Raw genomic sequence first — 21,578 nt, forward strand, 5'->3', positions numbered from 1 at the left:
GTGCGCTCGTGTGAGTGTGTGCGTGTGCGTGAGTGTGTGCGTGTGTGATTGAAGATAAAGGAATGGAGAGGAACAGTGGGCCCAGCTCACAGGAGTGAGAAAAGCAAATTAGAGGTGCAACTGGGGGTGCCAATACACACTGGGAGGTAGCAGTAAGGCGGTAAAGAGACAGAGACAGACAGAGACTGAGCGAAGAGAAGGGCTACAGACAGAATAAGAATATTTTTCACCTGGAGCTCAGTGAGGTATCAACTACACCGCTGATATAGCTGGCAAAATCACAGGTTGCAATGGATCGTTTAATTTGATCTGGACTCTGATAGCTAGCTAGGTTGCTAGAATGAGAATGTTCTATGTCCAATTCGGTGTAGAATGTCTATAGGAATATACAGAGTCTAATTCAATGCATTGACTTGCATCTCAGAAAAACAGCAAATCGGTAGTGGGCTGGCTACGGCTGCAGTAATACAGTCCCCCGGCTCGGCAGAGCAGCTGTGGGGAGTTTGCGGCCCACTGCCCAGAGATCCATTTCGGATCCAGTCAGGTGTTACACCAATGACATCTCTAGTTGGTCTTTAAGATAGCAATCAGTGACCTTTGATTTGGGTAGCCGAGTTGTCACGCTGTGGTGATTTGATGTATGGTGGGGCGGAGGCAGTACCTGGCGGATGGGGGGAAACGGGGACGGGGACGGGGACGGGGGGATGTGACACAAGCTATTCCGCTGAGCAGCCTCTTTCCTCTTTCTCTACATAAATAAAACAGCAATACTTTTTGAGCAGGGGACAGAGTTCAGCGGCATTCACCGTCCCTTTAACAGTGAACTGTGGTTTGGGGTGAAGTGGATGTTTAATCTACCCTTAATGAACTGTCTCATTGCAACTCTTCCCCGTACATACATAATATTCTGTTTACGCTTTGTAATAATGGCTGATAGATCTATATGAGGGTTGCAAAAGCCCCTTGGCTAGAATTTAAAGTGATATTCTCCAAAACAATGGTAAAAAGGGATCATGTCAGTTTGGATTCAAGGCTACAAAGGCTCAATTCTCAAGGGCCATAGTACTGCTGACTTTTATGTCCCTCTAGCTTGATCTGTTTATGTTTCTAATTTAGACATAGGTTTCACACATTTGGTTACCCGTGTATAATACAGTGTCTTAAAGGCAAAGGATGAAAACCAACGTACACGACGGACCTAGAGGACCAGGGCCCATATTCATAACACATCCTAGAGTAGAAGTGCTGCTCTAGAATCAGTTTCACGTCTTTTATCATTATGAATATGATTATATGGACCGGGGGGGGTCCTAAATGAGCACTGAATTGTTTACTGTACAAATTGACTTTGAAAATGTTTCTTTCTGTGTACAAAATGTGTAGCAGAAATATGCTAAAGAGGCATGTAAAAAAGCAGGGTACACTGTAATCCATGGATCGTTGTTATTGATCCCATGCGATTACAATGCGTAATGTGTAACTCTGTATGTAATATTGTTAAGTCAGGTTGTGGGGAAGTAATGACAGATTATTGCAATGCTTTGCCACTTGATTTAAAATAAAAACGCAATATGTAAAGTGTTGGTCCCATTTTTAATGAGCTGAAATAAAAGACCCCAGACATTTCCATATGCACGAAAAACTTATTTCTGTAAATGTTGTGCACAAATTTGTTTTACATCCCTGTAAGTGAGCATTTCTCCTTTTCCAAGATAATCCATCCAATTGACAGGTGTGGCATATCAAAAAGCTGATTAAACACCATGACCATTACACAGGTGCACCTTGTGCTGGGGACAAGAAAAGGCAACTCTAAAATGTGCAGTTTTGTCACACAACACACTACCAAAGATGTGGCTTCGGGCTTCTTCACCTGCGGGATTGTCTGAGGGGAGGGGGGTGTAAGGCAGGTTTCTGTCTCTAATAAAGAACTTTGTGTGGAAAAACTCATTCTAATTGGCTGGGCCTGGCTCCCCAGTGGGTGGACTTATGCCCTCCCAGACCCACCCATGGCTAAGTCCCTGCCCATTCATGTGAAATTCAAAGATTAGGGCCCAATGACTTTATTTTAATTGACTGATTTCCATCTATGAACTGTAACTCAGTAAAATATTTGAAATTGTTGCATATTACATTTATATTTTTGTTCAGTATAATTGATGTATTGACAACTCAAACATGTCAATTGGAATAACATGAATAAACGTATTAGTTTCAAATCAAATAAGCAAGAGACTAAAGCCGTGAATGGACCGTCAAATGATCATCTATCATATATTCTCCAGAGAGCTGTACAGCATTAGTTTAAAAAGGATTTAATTTGAATTGATTGATCTTAACCACTCGCAGATAAAATGACATTGCGTCTCTTCTCCATCTTATCGTTTTCACTGGGACCCTCTTTTTATCTGTCATTGCGGGAATGAAAAACAAGAATGACTTGACAGAACAAAGACGAATGAATTCCTTCAGATTCGCACATGCAGCAAAGCCATTGCACAAGGCATGATTCCATGATTCAGCATTAGGACCACGAGTGTTATGAACAATTACTCTGTTTGATTGCTATATTCTACTCTGCTGTCAACAGTAATACCTCTGTGGCGTGGGGCTCTCGTGATGGATCCAAGTCGTATCCTTCAACCCCTTAAGCCAATATGCGTGCGTCTGCTTGCCCATATATTCTCATCCTCGAATTGGGGAGCTGACCTGCAAATTATTTCACCAGTCCATTACAATTAATAACACGCAACGGGTCTTTCGTGCTTAGCGAGCCACTTAGCGTCACACCAGACTGACGTGACCAGAATATTCTTTTTTTTTAAAAACAATGTCTGAATGGGAGTCCGTGGTGGCGGTGGAAGAAAAAAAATCCCCATCAGAAGGGCCAGTCAGCCATGGCGACGGCTTTTACATGGAGTCTCTCGGGCCTCGAGGAGTGGTCCTACGTTTCCGACATGAACAATGTTGCCAGAGTTTGCATTATACAGAGGCACTCCAGGGGGACAGAAGTCTCACCAGGAGTCTTTTTTGCAGTTCCCGAATGCATCGCCGAAGAGATGTTTCAGAAAGCCTTGGTTGAAATTGAAACTAACTTACTTCATCCAGTATTTCAACCCTCGTCATGTTTGCTTGTGGTTGTAGCAAACATGAACAATTCGGATTCTGGCAGGTGTTGTTCAAGTCGGTTGAATGTAGGGGTTGTTTCCATTCGAGACGGATTCCCAGCCATTCGGAACACACTGTCTTGAAGAGATGCACTCACCAAGCCGTTTGAGTGTTTCACAAAGAATTTAGGTAGGGGTTAACAACGGCACTCTTCTCACAACATAGCCGAAGCACTAGACACTATACTAGTCTAGCATGCATTATGAGTGGCTGCCATTCTTTTCAAAGCACCCTACTTGACAGCTTAAGTATATCTTTTTTAGTTTGTTTTAGAAAATAGGCTGCCGAGGCTGTTGAATGAATGCTCAGTAATTGTACGTGTACCTGTATGTGTGTGTATTTTATAGAAAGAGAGAGAGTGTGCGAGTGTCTGTCCGTAAGAGTGTGTGAGTACGTGCCTGCAGTGTGTGCGTGTGTCTGTCTGTCCCTGTGTGTCCAGGGCTTTTGATAACACTGACCTTCATATCCCCTGGGCTAGGGCTAGCAGCCATTTATCTTTTATTCATTCGGCCATTTCTGAGGCAGCTTTTCTGTCACCAAGGCTTGTCAAAACAGAGGCCATTTCATGATGTGCAGCGCTTGGCAGCAAAATGGTGCACAGTCCCACCCTGTAGATGGGGATGCCACAGTCCTTGAGAGGCTTTGTGTTGAGACGACTGTCTGTCACTAATTGTGTTATGCCACTGTCGAGAACACCTGTCTTAAGCAACTCGAAACATTCCCTCAAACTTTCTGTCCTGCTTTAGTATTTTATTTCTGTCTGGAGGAAGCAAAGTCTACCCAGGTGTAGTTCACAACAGCCAACAGAACTGTCACCACAGAACTGTCACTAACACTTCTCTAGATATAAGAAAAATAAGTTTTACAATATGTCATACATTGGAATGACAAGTTCCAGTCATTATTTTTGCTCGTAACTCTTCTATGCTGAATATTTCATGCAGTTGACTCTTTTGATGTCTGCTTTTTGGTGGTGGATTGCAAACACAAATCATCATATTTTCTCTTACTGTTGGTGTTTGATAATGAATTCGCTCACAACTTCCATCATTGCCAACCCACACAACACTACAAGTTATGAGAGTGTTAAACTTAATATTCTGCATGAACAGAGACTCATATGCTGCAGATAGGGGCGTCATGTACCCATTATTTTAGAAGGGGCACAAATGTTTGGTTGTTTTGGCTCTGTACTCCAGCACTTTGGATTTGAAATAATACAATGACTATGCGGTTAAAGTGCAGACCGTATTTTCATCCATATCGGGTGAACCGTTTAGAAATTACAGCACTTTTTGTACATTGACCCCCCGCCCCATCTTAGGGGACCAAAAGTATTAGGACAAATTCACTTACGTGTATTCATTTAGTAAAAAGTTAAGTATTTGGTCCCTTACACACAATGACTGCGTCAAGCTAGTGACTCTACACATTTTGGGGATGCATTTTCTGTTTGTTTTGGTTGTGTTTCAGATTATTTCGTGCCCAGTTGAAACGAGTCATCCTTATTTAACTAGGCAAATCAGTTAAGAACAAATGATTTTTTTACAATGACGGCCTACCCCGGCCAAACCCTGACGACGCTGGCCCATCAAGAAGGAATCAATAGGCAACATAGCTTGATCAAATGAATTTACAAACATATCTCCTGCGGGTCCTGCCCATCAACAGCAACTAAAATCAAATCAGTCAACTAATGGTTGCGTGCCACGTCATCGACTGTGTCATCGACTGAGATTGCTATAACATATGATGTGGGTAGCTGATAGGAAAAATATGGTCCAGTTTAGTGTGCCCCCTCCACAAAAGAACACTTTTTATAAATAATTTTGATCAAATGTGGGCTTAAATTTTAAAATTAAATTATTTAACATTTCTAGGGGAACCCCTCCTCAACCTTCCGCTGAAAAGGCAGCGTGCGAAATTCAAAAATATTTTTTTGAAATATATTACTTCCACATTAACAAGTCTAATACAGCAAATGAAAGATAAACATCTTGTTAATCTACCCATCGTGTCTGATTTCAAAAATGCTTTATAGCGAAAACACAACATATGATTATGTTAGGTCATAGCCAAGTCAAAAAAAACACAGCCATTTTTTCCAGCCAAAGATAGGAGTCACAAAAAGCAGAATATATAGATAAAATCACTAACCTTTGAGGATCTTCATCAGATGACACTCATAGGACATCATCTTACACAATACATGTATGTTTTGTTCGATAATGTGCATATTTATATCCAAAAAATCTCAGTTTACATTGGCGCCTTACGTGCAGTAATGTTTTGCTTCCAAAACATCCGGTGATTTTGCAGAAATACTCATAATAAACATTGATTAAAGATACAACTGTTATTCACATAATTAAAGATACACTTCTCCTTAATGCAACCGCTGTGTCAGATTTCAAACAAACTTTATGGAAAAAGCATAATCTGAGTACGGCGCTCAGAACCCAAAACAGCCAGAGGAATATCCGCCATTTTGAAATCAACAGAAGTTAGAAATAACACCTTAAATATTCACCTTTGATGATCTTCATCAGAAGGCACTCCCAGGAATCCCAGTTCGACAATAAATTACTGATTTGTTCCATAAAGTCCATAATTTATGTCCAAATAGCCACTTGTTGTTAGCGTGTTCAGCCCAGTAATCCATCTTCATGAGGCTCGAGCATTTCTTCTAGACAAAAACTCGAAAAGTTCCGTTACAGGTCGTAGAAACAAGCCAAATGATGTATAGAATCAATCTTTAGGATGTTTTTAACATAAAACATCAATAATGTTCCAACCGGAGAATTCCTTTGTCTTCAGAAAAGCACTGGAACGAGAGGTAACTCGTCATGAGACCAAGTCACTCTGCCAGACCACTGACTCAAAGAGGTCTCATGAGCCCCTCCTTTATAGTAGAATCCTCATTCAAGTTTCTAAAGATGGTTGACATCTAGTGGAAGCCGTAGGAAGTGCAACTTTATCCATATCTCAATGTGTATTTGGTAGGCCAATCTTTGAAAAACTACAACCTCAGATGTCCCACTTTCTGGTTGGAATTTTTCTCAGGTTTTCGCCTGCCATATGAGTTCTGTTATACTCACAGACATCATTCAAACAGTTTTAGAAACTTCAGAGTGTTTTCTATCCAAAACGAATGATAATATACATATATTAGCATCTGGGACAGAGTAGGAGGTCGTTCACTCTGGGCACGCTATTCACCCAAAAGTGAAAATGGTGCCCCCTATCCCAAAACAGTTTAACATCTGAAAATAAAATAAAAACAGGAGAAATTTGAGATGTTAGTGTCCTTGTACCTCCTATGGATATGACGTCTCTGGGTGTGCACATTGGCTTTATATGGGCCTCACTTTACATGATTAAGCCATTTTAACTTCTTCTCTCTTGTTGTTGTTCCTCAGATGACAACTGCAGACTGAGTGACTACCGGAGGTTGAAGACCAAAATTCTGAACCTGCATGACCAGCGATACATGGAAACTGGCAACCGTGGGGGCCACAAAGAAAACATGGCCACCAGAAAGAAGCTGGTCGACCTTCTGTTTAAGCGCTTCGACGCCGATGGTAGCGGGAGAGTAGACAGCAGCGAACTATCACAGGTGAGGAGGCCGGCACTTGGATGTCACTAAGTGTTTGAAAGAAAAAGGGAAAAACCAACGAAACATTGTGTTTACTACACACCAAGGAGTAGGGAACTATCAAAGGTGAGGACACGAGGGTGGACAATAAAGCCACAGTAAATGTCTCTCCCACATGTCAGTAGCCATGCCATCACACCCTTCCCTGAAATGAAGAAAGGGTCAACAAACAGAACCTTAACATTGCGTTTACTATAGCCTGCTAGGAATTTACTATAGGAGCCATCTTGATGTAATATTTTCAACATTATTCCCTTTTCAGTTGGTCTTTGCTTCAGAAAGCGAGGCGACTAAGAAATGTAATAATCCAGGTCAAAGGAACGTTCTGCTCGTGGGTAGAATGTCGGCTTTGACTGTTACGGCCCGGAAGAAGTGTGGTTGAATATGGAGTATTGTGTGACTTTCATGACAAAGGAAGACATTTTATGCATAATGAATTTATGTTTCGCAATACCTGAGGACTGGTTTATATCCCATGCATTTAAATAACTGAATAAGTAAGCAACCACTGCTGGTTTAAATAACCTTTCAACTGCTCACAGTTTCATATTAATATATCCAGTGGCACTCTGATTACTCCTGTCTCTATTAGACTGATGTGAGATAGAAAACAAGCTTGATTCATATTCTTATGCATTCACTCTTTTGAATCCAAAGTGCCCCATTTGATTACAGCCAACAACTCTGATATTTAACTATAAATATATATATATATATATATATATATATATATATATTTACATAACAGCAATGCTTTCAGCTCGGGGATGGGAGCATAAATCGGTGAACAGCGGGTAAAATACATAATGAAAGAGAAATTGTAATGTTGTGTTGGGCTTTATTTGACTATGCAAATATTCCCTGTTGATACATTGGTAAGTTGCTTCAGGTAGTTACCATGGGTACCAAAAGTATTACATTACGGATGACACTAAGGGCTAGACACAAAGCTATGAGCCATCGTCTATCCAGGTGTTTCAAAGTCTGTCCACAAATATCCACTGCGCAGATTGAGTAACGCCATGTTGGTTTTAAATTATTCCTCACAGAAAATGCTACGGTCCCTCTTAATCCTTGAAACATATGGCAATGGTGACACAGTATATCAAATCAAATCAAATTTTATTTGTCACATACACATGGTTAGCAGATGTTAATGCGAGTGTAGCGAAATGCTTGTGCTTCTAGTTCCGACAATGCAGTAATAACGAACAAGTAATCTAACTAACAATTCCAAAAAAACTACTGTCTTATACATAGTGTAAGGGGATAAAGAATATGTACATAAGGATATATGAATGAGTGATGGTACAGAGCAGCATAGGCAAGATACAGTAGATGATATTGAGTACAGTATATACATATGAGATGAGTATGTAAACCAAGTGGCATAGTTAAAGTGGCTAGTGATACATGTATTACATAAGGATGCAGTCGATGATATAGAGTACAGTATCAACGTATGCATATGAGATGAATAATGTAGGGTAAGTAACATTATATAAGGTAGCATTGTTTAAAGTGGCTAGTGATATATTTACATCATTTCCCATCAATTCCCATGATTAAAGTGGCTGGAGTAGAGTCAGTGTCATTGACAGTGTGTTGGCAGTAGCCACTCAATGTTAGTGGTGGCTGTTTAACAGTCTGATGGCCTTGAGATAGAAGCTGTTTTTCAGTCTCTCGGTCCCAGCTTTGATGCACCTGTACTGACCTCGCCTTCTGGATGACAGCGGGGTGAACAGGCAGTGGCTCGGGTGGTTGATGTCCTTGATGATCTTTATGGCCTTCCTGTAGCATCGGGTGGTGTAGGTGTCCTGGAGGGCAGGTAGTTTGCCCCGGTGATGCGTTGTGCAGACCTCACTACCCTCTGGAGAGCCTTACGGTTGAGGGCGGTGCAGTTGCCATACCAGGCGGTGATACAGCCCGCCAGGATGCTCTCGATTGTGCATCTGTAGAAGTTTGTGAGTGCTTTTGGTGACAAGCCGAATTTCTTCAGCCTCCTGAGGTTGAAGAGGCGCTGCTGCGCCTTCCTCACGATGCTGTCTGTGTGAGTGGACCAGTTCAGTTTGTCTGTGATGTGTATGCCGAGGAACTTAAAACTTGCTACCCTCTCCACTACTGTTCCATCGATGTGGATGGGGGTGTTCCCTCTGCTGTTTCCTGAAGTCCACAATCATCTCCTTAGTTTTGTTGACGTTGAGTGTGAGGTTATTTTCCTGACACCACACTCCGAGGGCCCTCACCTCCTCCCTGTAGGCCGTCTCGTCGTTGTTGGTAATCAAGCCTACCACTGTTGTGTCGTCCGCAAACTTGATGATTGAGTTGGAGGCGTGCATGGCCACGCAGTCGTGGGTGAACAGGGAGTACAGGAGAGGGCTCAGAACGCACCCTTGTGGGGCCCCAGTGTTGAGGATCAGCGGGGAGGAGATGTTGTTGCCTACCCTCACCACCTGGGGGCGGCCCGTCAGGAAGTCCAGTACCCAGTTGCACAGGGCGGGGTCGAGACCCAGGGTCTCGAGCTTGATGACGAGCTTGGAGGGTACTATGGTGTTGAATGCCGAGCTGTAGTCGATGAACAGCATTCTCACATAGGTATTCCTCTTGTCCAGATGGGTTAGGGCAGTGTGCAGTGTGGTTGAGATTGCATCGTCTGTGGACCTATTTGGGCGGTAAGCAAATTGGAGTGGGTCAAGGGTGTCAGGTAGGGTGGAGGTGATATGGTCCTTGACTAGTCTCTCAAAGCACTTCATGATGACGGATGTGAGTGCTACGGGCGGTAGTCGTTTAGCTCAGTTACCTTAGCTTTCTTGGGAACAGGAACAATGGTGGCCCTCTTGAAGCATGTGGGAACAGCAGACTGGTATAGGGATTGATTGAATATGTCCGTAAACACACCGGCCAGCTGGTCTGCGCATGCTCTGAGGGCGCGGCTGGGGATGCCGTCTGGGCCTGCAGCCTTGCGAGGGTTAACACGTTTAAATGTCTTACTCACTTCGGCTGCAGTGAAGGAGAGACCGCATGTTTTCGTTGCAGGCCGTGTCAGTGGCACTGTATTGTCCTCAAAGCGGGCAAAAAGTTATTTAGTCTGCCTGGGAGCAAGACATCCTGGTCCGTGACTGGGCTGGGTTTCTTCCTGTAGTCCGTGATGGACTGTAGACCCTGCCACATGCCTCTTGTGTCTGAGCCGTTGAATTGAGATTCTATTTTGTCTCTGTACTGGCGTTTAGCTTGTTTGATAGCCTTGCGGAGGGAATAGCTGCACTGTTTGTATTCAGTCATGTTACCAGACACCTTGCCCTGATTAAAAGCAGTGGTTCGCGCCTTCAGTTTCACACGAATGCTGCCATCAATCCACGGTTTCTGGTTAGGGAATGTTTTAATCGTTGCTATGGGAACGACATCTTCAACGCACGTTCTAATGAACTCGCACACCGTATCAGCGTATTCGTCAATGTTGTTGTCTGACGCAATACGAAACATCTCCCAGTCCACGTGATATATACAGTACAAACTGGTATTACATGCAGAATATGTAGTAGCTATTCTAAGCCCAACGTTTTTGTCTTGTCTACAAAAGTCATTCATTCTGAATATCAGACGTTGACACAATTGACCTTAAACTATGCCACATCTCAAGAAGTCCTTAAACTATGCCACATCTCAAGAAGTCCTCAAACTATGCCACATCTCAGAGGTCCTCAAAACTATGCCACATCTCAGAAGTCACTCATGGCCCGGAATTCAACCACTGAAATCCTAAATTCTTCGCTCTTCTTGTTTTGTCAGGTTAAATTATACAAATTTGACGTGACCAATCATTTCAGCCCTCATTTACGAGTTTTCTATTTGTGTATTTGTTAATTGTAAATAAGAATTTGCTCTTAACCGAGTGTGCCTAGTTAAATAAAGGTTAAGTAAAATACATAAAATACATAAAGTTGATGGGGTGTTAATTTGACACGGACTCTGGCAGCATTCCAAACACAATGTGAATCATTTAGTTCAAAGGTTAAGGCCTGGTGTAGTGTGTGCGCGTGTGTGTTTGTGTGTGTGTTCAATGTGTGTGTGCATGCGTATGTGTGTGTCTTCAGATCTGAGTGGATGAAGGGTCAGGTGGGTACACTCTATCTTCAGACACTGACCCCCTTCTCTATGTTGACGCAATCAGATAGTGTCGATTCCTCCGGTACATCAAACCCGAACATCAACTACAGAGCAAGGTAAAGATGGTTTGATTTCTAGCCGGGACATAAAACATTTAAGAGATGGTGTGAGAATCATCAAAGACTGTGGTGATTCACAGCCCCCTCTAATATTACCATCTCCCTGAATCAATCCGTCCGCCAATCGGGTGGTTCAGAAAAGCAGGGAATACTTTTGGAATGCCCTGTTTTTTTTTATAACACTTTCTCTGAACCAACTGTGTCTAATGTATTATGAATGCATTCAATTGCCAATTCTTATGAATTGTCTTAAAGGATGGGTACACTTTTATGAGTGCTTATAGCAAGTGTTGTAATGTACTGTGAAGGGATAGACGTCAATGGAAATACATTTCTGGTACTTTATCATGCACAGATGACTTTAAGGACGTTTTTGAAATCAACATACGAGGTTGAATCATCACAAACATTTTGATAATTCTTTATAGTTTACACTTGTAGTTCAGTAAGAGTTCAGAAAGCATAGGCAAAGTTGCAAAGAACAAGACATTCTTGATGATGATACGTTAGGCAGCAGTGCTGGGGAAGCTACTCGGAAATCATAGTTGACCAAACTACCAATTACTTCACACTAGAAGAGGTTAAAGCTAAACAAAAGCTACCCTTAATAAAAATATTGTTAAAAATTATATAGTTTTCAAGCTACCTCGGGAAAAATGATCATATCTAAATCTGAAATGTCATAGACGACAACTTGCAAAAACGGTTTCAAGTGAGAATTAGGCAGGTCTGAAGCTGAGAAATAAAATAAATTATTGCCTATTTCTCCATTATTTTCTTCTCTTTTTGCCCCAAAAAGTAGTGTAGTTTCAATAGTTAGTTATACCGTTATATGGCAAAAAGTAATTAACTACAGACAACACTACCAAGATTTGAATTGTGTTCAACTTCCACCAAGCTACTGCAAAATACAGTTGTTCACTACTTCCCAACACTGTCATATTTTGTCAAGCTTCATGACAGCTGATCTAGAATGATGGATGAGTGAAAGTCAGCCTGACGGTGAGATACTGTAGATCCAACTTGTCATATTTCAAACCATATATAAAACATAACAAGAGAGTCTTTGCAGCATGAAAAGGGGTTTCCTCGGGATAATACTATTTACTTCCAGAAATAAGAGATCTATAGACTATCTAGGACAAGGTAAGACTTAAAGAGTAACTTTAATGTAAAAAACATTTTTTTTCATCGAAAAACAGATGTTTTAGGCTTAGTTATAGTGAAACACGTCAATGCTGGTCATCATTGTGATAGTTTGTTGCAAAAGTGATATATTTTGGTCTGTTAGTAGTAAATCTAGCTCTTATTGACCCTAGTGGTTCGACTGTACCATTGAAATCATGTTGTGGAGGCCTCTTGGGAAAGGATCGACGCAGGAGATAAGAAGCAGGTACAGGAAGGGAAGGTTTAATAACTGACGGACATGGAACAGGAACACGTAACAACAATTAATGCGGACACAGGGAACACCACCGAGGAACAGACAGATATACAGCGGTAATCAACCACGTGAAGGAGACCAGGTGAGTCCAATGAGCGCTGCTGCGTGTAATGATGGTGACAGGTGCGTGTAAAGACGGGTAGCCTGGCGCCCTCGAGCGCCAGGGAGCGGGAGTGGGAGCAGGCATGACGTCTTGAGAAAGTGCATCTACGTCAGGGATCATCTAGATTTATCCGCAGGCCGATCTTTTCTTGAACGGATGGTCAGGGGGCCTTGAACATAATTGCAAATAATTTGTAATTAGAATTAGAAATAATTTGTAGAATGCAAATGGACCGGAACGCAAGAAGCCCAAACAGACATAATGACTAAAACATAATAATTTCACGTCATCTCAAGGGAGGGGTTCAGTATTAAATACACTCTCTTCTAGATGTGCTGGGTGGTACCACCTCAAGGCTAACTATAAAAGTAGGTGACAGCGCACCTTATTTGGCAATGGTCTTGGTAAGTGGAATGTGCCATTATATTTTGCATGATGCTTCCGTGACTAGACTACTGACGTTCCACAAAATTCCAAATTCGATGTTTTTGCTTGCCGTTTCATACGAATGTATGTGCTTTTACGAATACGAAGAAAATAAACATGTAGGCTATGTGGATTCACATTTATATCAGTAGCTACATCCATCACGACAAGAAATAAATTACAATGGTAGTCATGTCAAATTGTAGTATGTTTTTTGTCTTCCAAATGCTATGATTGATTGGTGGCTTAGTCTGTTATGGCAGTTGGTTTACAGTTCAATGGTTGTGAGTTTAAATCCCACATCGGGCAGAAATAATTTATTTACAATGTTCATCCCATGCCCACACACTTCTAATTGTGAAAAGTGAAAGCATACCTGCTGTGAGAGGGATCCCTCTGGTAGTAATTGTAGGTTTTTATGCAGTAGCTAAGACCAATCTATGAGTTTCTTTGACAATTGAGAATATAGCTACTGCGTAAATACTGCAATTTCGGGTTGGACTGAATTGAGCACCTAATCTTCATATTCAAGGTGATGACTGCATTTTTCTTCCCAACACAATAAATGTGAGTCCACATTTCAAAGCAATAGCAATTCCCCCAATAGCAAATAGCAATTCCCCCAATAGCAAATAGCAATTCCCCCAATAGCAAATAGCAATTCCCCCAATAGCAAATAGCAATTCCCCCAATAGCAAATAGCAATTCCCCCAATAGCAAATAGCAATTCCCCCAATAGCAAATAGCAATTCCCCCAATAGCAAATAGCAATTCCCCCAATAGCAAATAGCAATTCCCCCAATAGCAAATAGCAATTCCCCCAATAGCAAATAGCAATTCCCCCAATAGCAAATAGCAATTCCCCCAACCCACAACTTCTCACCTGAATGCATTTTTTGTTGTTGAAGGGATTGGACAAAGAATGGAATTGGGCTTGAGAGTTAAGCTTTTCATGTAAAATTGAGTTGAGGTTAGAAACATCATTTTCAAGTTTGTCGTCATTGTTATGTCTGCAGAGATGATCAAATCTGGGCTGGTTTTTAGGATGGCACCTGTTCTCCACTAAACCATGTATTGTACACACAATTTACACCTCAGTGGGTCTTCTCCAGTGTAATTGAATGCACATTCACCTACAGTGTCACACAAAGAAATGCATTCAGGTCTTACTGACATTGGAAAACAACACTGGAGAGGTTGTGATATTTCTCTATTTCAATCATCTTATTACTGAGGAATCCATGTCTTCTTTGACGTGCTATATTTAGACAGAGAACTGATTTTGTTGTATTGCATGCTCTATGCTGTAACATTAGAAATCCCAGATCCTCGAGTGGTTCCCAGTTTCGGCAACCACCCCAAAAAAGGAGACAGCGGGGGAAAAAAGTACAAGAAAAAAGAAAATCCCAGACCCAGAAAAATCCAGGCCTAGACTTAGGTTTAACTGTAAGTTATATACGGGCCCACTTAAAAGGCAAGGTCTAAATGCATTTTTCTGTTGCAGGTCATCAAGCAGGAAGGTCTGTCCAAGGATGTCTCTGAGTGCACCCTGTTTGACCTTCTCAAATACAACGACATCAATGATGACGAGCACCTGACAAAGGACGAGTTCTACACAGCTTTCGGTGAGTGACAGGACCAGTCCAGAGTGGATTGTCCACTCTTTTTATTTTCTACACATTACCGTCTACTTTTTCCTGCTTGCATTTTCTTTGGAAAGGAAATTCAAAGAACCATACATTCCACAGGTTGTGTTGACTTGACCAATAGACATGACATGCTTACAAGCACATATTGCTAAAAGCCTTATAACAAATCTATGCCTTTATGCAACAGCAAAGTGGATAAAACTGTTAGCCATGTTTACTCTACACTATTCTATACATTCCTATACAATAGTTAACATGGGTTGGTTGCAGGTAGGCAATTCTTTCTTAATTTTTTATCTCGGGCAATACAATTCCCAATTGACATACAGCAGTAGCCCCTGGCTCTCTCTGTCTATGTTTACCCGCCATCCCCCCATGCCAATAGGATGTTAATAATAACTCAAGCAAGTGACCATCATTATGCCGGTAGCTCTAAACAGAACATGTAAGGCTTTTCTATGGTCCTTATTATTTATTAGCACAAGGTTCTGAAACCTGGATCAACTTATTATCCTTGTGGGAACTATAAAAGTAAATGGAGTGTAATTTAGTTTCAATTAGAGTTGACATTGATGATATCTCGTTGAATGGCAAGACACTTGTCCTCATCTGTAGAACTCTCCATCTGGGAGATTTAAATCTCATCATAGACTACTTAATGGCGCCAGATGAGATGGCTGCCATTTACGAGCTCCTAACCAAATGTGCTATTTTATTTGTTTTTTTCGCATTGTTTGAACTCATTTTGTTGCTGCTACTGTCTCTTGTGACCGAAAAGAGCTTCTGAACAGCGATTACTCAACTTGAACTGGACAAAGAGTTTTTCTTTAATGAGTCCGACATAAAGGATATACTGTTTGACGAGACAAGGCCCAAATCTCCGTCATCCTCATGAAAAAAAGGCGGAGAAAAAGGGGGAGGAGGACTGGGTGACTTGTAAGAATTCGCAGACGAGCAGGTAAAGCACTGCTACCCTTAGCATTATTGGCCAATGTGCAATCATTGGAAAACAAACATGAAGATCTACAATTAAGACTATCCTGCTAAAGGGACATTAAAAACTGTAACATCTTATGTTTCACGGAAACTTGCCTAATGACGATACAAATAATATAGAGTTGGCTGGCTTCTCTGTGCATCGGCAGGACAGAGCAGCTACGTCTGCCAAGACGAGGGGCGGGGATGAGTCTATATTTGTCAATAACTGCTGGTGCGCAATGTCTAATATTAAAGTCTCAAGGTATTGCTCACCCGAGGTAGACTACCTCATGATAAGCTGTAGATCACACTGTCTAAAAAAAGAGTTCTCATCTATATTATTCGTAGCTGTTTATTTACCACCACAAACCGATGCTGGCATTAAGATCGCCCTCAACGAGCTGTACAAGGCCATAAGCATCCAGAAGCAGCGCTCTGAGTGGCTGGGGACTTTAATGCAGGCAAACTTAAATCCGTTTTATCTCATTTCTACCAGCATGTCACATGTCCATCCGAAGATTAAAAAAAACTTGACTTAATCTGACTATAATTATATCCTCCTGATTCCTGCTTACAAGCAAAAACTAAAGTAGGAAATACCAGTGACTCGCTCAATTACGGAAGTGGTCAGATGACACGGATGCTACGCTACAGGACTGTTTTGCTTGCTCAGACTGGAATATGTTCCGGGATTCATCCAATGGCATTGAGGAGTATACCACCTCAATCACCGGCTTCATCAATAAGTGCATCGATGATGTTGTCCCCACAGTGATGGTACGTATATATCCAACCAGAAGCCATGGATTCCTGGCAACATCTGCACCGAGCTAAAGGCTAGAGCTGCCGCTTTCAAGGAGTGGGACACTAACCTGGAAGCTTATAAGAAATCCCGCTATGCCCTCAGAACAACCATCAAACAGGCAAAGCGTCAATACAGGACTAAGATTGAATCCTACTACACCAGCTCTGACGCTCGTCATATGTGGCAAGGATGGAAAACTATTACTGACTACAATGGTGACGCGAGCCTACCAGACGAGCTAAATGCCTCTTTTGCTCGCTTCGAGGCAAGCAACCCTGAACTATGCATGAGAGCACCAGCTGTTCTGGACGACTGTGTGAATATGCTCTCCGTATCCGATGTGAGCAAGACCTTTAAACAGGTCAACATTCACAAAGTCGCAGGGCTAGATGGGTTACCAGGACCTGTACTCAAAGCATGCGCGGACCAACTGGCAAGTGTCTTCACTAACATTTACAACCTCTCCCTGACTGTACAAATTTGTTTACATCTCTATTAGTGAGCATTTTTCCTTTGCTAAAATAATCCATCCACCTGACAGGTGTGGCATATCATGAAGCTCATTAAACAGCACATTACACAGGTGCATATTGTGCTGTGAACAATAAAAGTTTGCTTTAAAATGTGCAGGTTTGTCACACCACACAATGCCACAGAAGTCTCAGGTTTTGAGGGAGCGTGCAATTGGCATGCTGACTTCAGGAATGTTCCCCAGAGCTGAGCCTGTCTCCCAAGTAGGTGGGCCCATGGCTACGCCCCTGACCAGTCATGTGAAATCCGTAGATTAGGGGCTAACAAATTTATTTAAATTAACTGATATCCTTATATGAACTGTAACTCATTAAGATTGTTTTAATTGTTGCATGTTGCATTTATATTTTTGTTCAGTATAGTCCTTTACTTTGCTATTTCGCTGAAGTTTAAAACTACTTGTGTGGTTGCCAGATATACACTGAACAACTATATCTATATTCTTGAAAAATTGAGCCTAACATGGCAACCCGGTAGTGAGAGATGGGTAAATGCAGTAGTTTATATAGTCAGTCAATGTCGCTGTATAAAACTAGACACAGAGCAAATAGTGAAAGAGCTAAAACCAAACCCTCAATCTCTAGTACAACATAATGATGTAAATTAATCTTCACCGAACTAAGAAACACTAACACATATTGTGCTACCTTTTCTTGCCTAATTCCCTTTCTCAAATCATCCCAGTCTGACATTTCCAACTGGCTCAATATCCTCTAACATTTCACTGGGGTTGACACATCACGGCTAGAAAAATAATGCATAATGAATTTCCCAGTAAAATTGGTCACTCATCAGCACTTTGTATGTAAAGCATGTCTAGGTGAGACAAGAAAAGTTACAAGAGTAAAAGGCAAACTGGCATAGTATTTTTCTTGTCTTGTTCCTCTCCTAGTCAGGCTTAAGCGGGGGAGTAGTCCTTCAGGCAAATCAAATCAAGAAAGGATACGGGTAAAATCTGTGGAGAGCTCAACATCCTTGAAGAGCTCTGATGCACTAGCTCCAACTACTCACTTTTTTAGCTTTCCCCCCAAGCTTCTTCAGGCTGAAACTGAAAAAGAAAAGGAAATGTCTTTCCTCGTTGGCTAAGCATTCATCTTTACCTGTCTCTTTTCTTCTTCTTTTCAATTGTTTTGTCTTTCTTTCTCCCCTCTGTGTCTGCTGGTGCTTAAGATGATTTTACTCAGTAAATACTCATGGAAAATAGTGCTGAGCGATTTTGAGGTTGATTTCGGTTAGATTATTACAAAATATGAAACAATTAATAAAAGTCATGATAGTAGTGACTGCCTATTATTGCTTATCACTTACTAGCCAACATTTATTCACGTGACTTTACTTTAATAAAATATATCAGTTGTTTTGTATATTTCACTTGTTTTATTTGATTACTTTATTATTTCATTTCAAGTCATCATCTCTATAGAGCTGCTGAGCAGCTTGACAAAATCAATATTTTGTAGTTCAAAGTAAACAAAGCATACTTTTATGAATATAAACTATCAATCCCTTAGATCATGTATTTTCAGGTAGAGATCCCTCGCGAAGCAACAGCTGCTCTCTATATCACCTCACGATCGAACATTAATCTCTCTTCGGGAGCAGTCGTAAAATAAACATTGTGGTCATTGTAGTTAATTCCCACGTTTTATGAAGTAAACTATACTGAACAAAAATGTTAATGCAACAATTTCAATGATTTTACTGAGTTACAGATCATATAAGGAAATCAGTGAATTGAAATAAATTCATTAGGCCCTAATCTATGGTTTTCACATGATTGGGCAGGGGCGCAGCCATGAGTGGGCCTGAGCCTGGCACCCCACCCACTGGGGAGCCAGGCCCAGCCAATCAGAATACATTTTCCCCCACAAAAGGGCTTTATTACAGACAGAAATACTCCTCAGTTTCATCAGCTGTCTAGGTGGCTGGTCTCAGATGACCCTGCAGGTGAAGAAGCCAGATGTGGAGGTACTGGGCTGGTGTGGTTACGCGTGGTCTGCAGTTGTGAGGCCGGTTGGATGCACTGCCAAATTTTCTAAAACAACGTTTCCTTGCAGTCGTAGTACCAAAACTTGAGACATCTGTGGCATTGTATTGTGTGACAAAACTGCACATTTTAGTGTCCATTTATTGTCCCCAGCACAAGACGTTATATGTGAGTGAATGTAAAAAATAAATAAAATGTTTTTTATATACAAATAGTTGGTGAACCACAATGATGGTTTGGTGAACCACAATGATGGCGCTGTCTAACATCACTTGAGATAGTGTAGCACTTGTCTTAACAACACATCTAAATGTTATTTCAGCCCTATGCAATTAAAATCATAAAAATTTAAAACACATTTAAAATCTAATACCTTAAATTCCCTCGAATAGTAAATATGTTGATTTAGTATATTTAAGCAATAAGGCACAAGAAAGTGTGGTATATTTTTATTTTTTATTTTACCTTTATTTAACCAGGTAGGCTAGTTGAGAACAAGTTCTCATTTACAACTGCGACCTGGCCAAGATAAAGCATAGCAGTGTGAACAGACAACAACACAGAGTTACACATGGAGTAAACAATAAACAAGTCAATAACACAGTAGGAAAAAAAAGAGTCTATATACATTGTGTGCAAAAGGCATGATGAGGTAGGCAATAAATAGGCCATAGGAGAGAATAATTTCAATTTAGCAGATTAACACTGGAGTGATAGATGAACAGATGATGATGTGCAAGTAGATATATTGGTGTGCAAAAGAGCAGAAAAGTTCATTAATAAAAACAGTATGGGGATGAGGTAGGTAGATTGGGTGGGCTATTTACAGATGGACTATGTACAGCTGCAGCGATCGGTTAGCTCAGATAGCAGATGTTTGAAGTTGGTGTGGGGAAAAAAAATCTCCAACTTCAGCGATTTTTGCAATTCGTTCCAGTCACAGGCAGCAGAGAACTGGAAGAAAAGGCGGCCAAATGAGGTGTTGGCTTTAGGGATGATCAGTGAGATACACCTGCTGGAGTCTGTGCTACGGGTGGGTGTTGCCATCGTGACCAGTGAACTGAGATAAGGCGGAGCTTTACCTAGCATGGACTTGTAGATGACCTGGAGCCAGTGGGTCTGGCGACGAATATGTAGCGAGGGCCAGCCGACTAGAGCATACAGGACGCAGTGGTGGGTAGTATATGGGGCTTCAGTGACAAAACGGATAGCACTGTGATAAATTGCATCTAGTTTGCTGAGTTGTGTGTTGGAGACTATTTTGAAAATGACATTTCCGAAGTCAAGGATCGGTAGGATAGTCAGTTTTACAAGGGCATGTTAAGCAGCATAAGTGAAGGAGGCTTTGTTGCGAAATAGGTAGCCAATTCTAGATTTAATTTGGGATTGGAGATGCTTATTGTGAGTCTGGAAGGAGAGTTTACAGTCTAACAAGACACCTACAGTGCCTTGCAAAAGTATTCATCGCCCCCCCAAGGCGTTTTTCCTATTTTGTTGCATTACAACCTGTTATTTAAATGGATTATTATTTGAATTTCATTTAATGGACATACATAAAGTTGTACAATAAAAATAAAAAACTTGTTTAAAAAAATAATCAAAAATTAAAATGGAAAAGTGGTGTGTGCATATGTATTCACCCCTTTGCTATGAAGCCCCTAAATAAGATCTGGTCCAACCAATTAACTTCAGAAGTCACATAATTAGTTAAATAAAGTCCACCTGTGTGCAATCTATGTGTCACATAATCTGTCACATGATCTTAGTATACAGTTAAAGTCGGAAGTTTACATACACCGTAGCCAAACTCAGTTTTTCACAATTCCTGACATTTAATCCAAGTAAATATTCCCTGTCTTAGGTCAGTTAGGATCACCACTTTATTTTAAGAATGCGAAATGTCAGAATAATAGTGGATAGAATTATTTATTTTAACATTTTATTGCTTTCATCACATTCCCAGTGGGTCAGAAGTTTCGGGTAGCACGCTCAAGTTTTCAGTTTTTTTGTCTTATTTTTTTGCCTGTTTCACAATAAAACATATTTTGCATCGTCAAAGTGGTAGGCATGTTGTTTAAATCAAAAGATACAAACTCCCCCAAAATCCATTTTAATTCCAGGTTGTAAGATAACAAAATAGTAAAAATACCAAGGGTGGTGAATACTTTTGCAAGGCACTGTAGGTATTTGTAGTTATCCACATATTCTATGTCAGAACCGTCTAGAGTATTGATGTTAGTCCGGCGGGGTGTGCAGGCAGCGATCGGTTGAAGAGCACGCATTTAGTTTTACTTGCATTTAAGAGCAGTTGGAGGTCAAGGAAGGAGTGTTGTATGGCAATGAAGCTCGCCTGGAGGTTTGTTAACACAGTGTCCAAAGAAGGTCCAGAAGTGTACAGAATGGTGTCGTCTGCGTAGAGGTGGATCAGAGAATCACCAGCAGCAAGAGCGACTTCATTGATATATACAGAGAAAATAGTCGGTCCGAGAATTGAACCCTCTGGCACCCCCATAGAGACTGCCAGAGGTCCAGAAAACAGGCCCTCCGATTTGACACACTGCACTCTGTCTGAGAAGTAGTTGGTGAACCAGGCAAGGCAGTCATTA

The 21,578-nt window shown here is 41.2% G+C and overlaps 1 protein-coding gene across 5 annotated transcripts in view; it reads left to right on the forward strand.

The window, feature by feature from the left end:
- The window catches only part of LOC112256346 (follistatin-related protein 5), a 167,503-nt gene that overhangs the window by 89,977 nt on the left and 55,948 nt on the right, over positions 1 to 21,578 (forward strand). For all 5 annotated transcript variants that reach the window (XM_024429520.2, XM_024429522.2, XM_024429521.2 and 2 more), the window contains exons 5-6: positions 6,588 to 6,784; positions 14,527 to 14,647. In XM_024429520.2, coding sequence (XP_024285288.1) covers positions 6,588 to 6,784; positions 14,527 to 14,647 — 318 coding nt within the window. The remainder of the gene's footprint in view (positions 1 to 6,587; positions 6,785 to 14,526; positions 14,648 to 21,578) is intronic.

Source organism: Oncorhynchus tshawytscha, linkage group LG08, assembly GCF_018296145.1.
Source record: "Oncorhynchus tshawytscha isolate Ot180627B linkage group LG08, Otsh_v2.0, whole genome shotgun sequence".
NCBI lineage: Eukaryota > Metazoa > Chordata > Actinopteri > Salmoniformes > Salmonidae > Oncorhynchus > Oncorhynchus tshawytscha.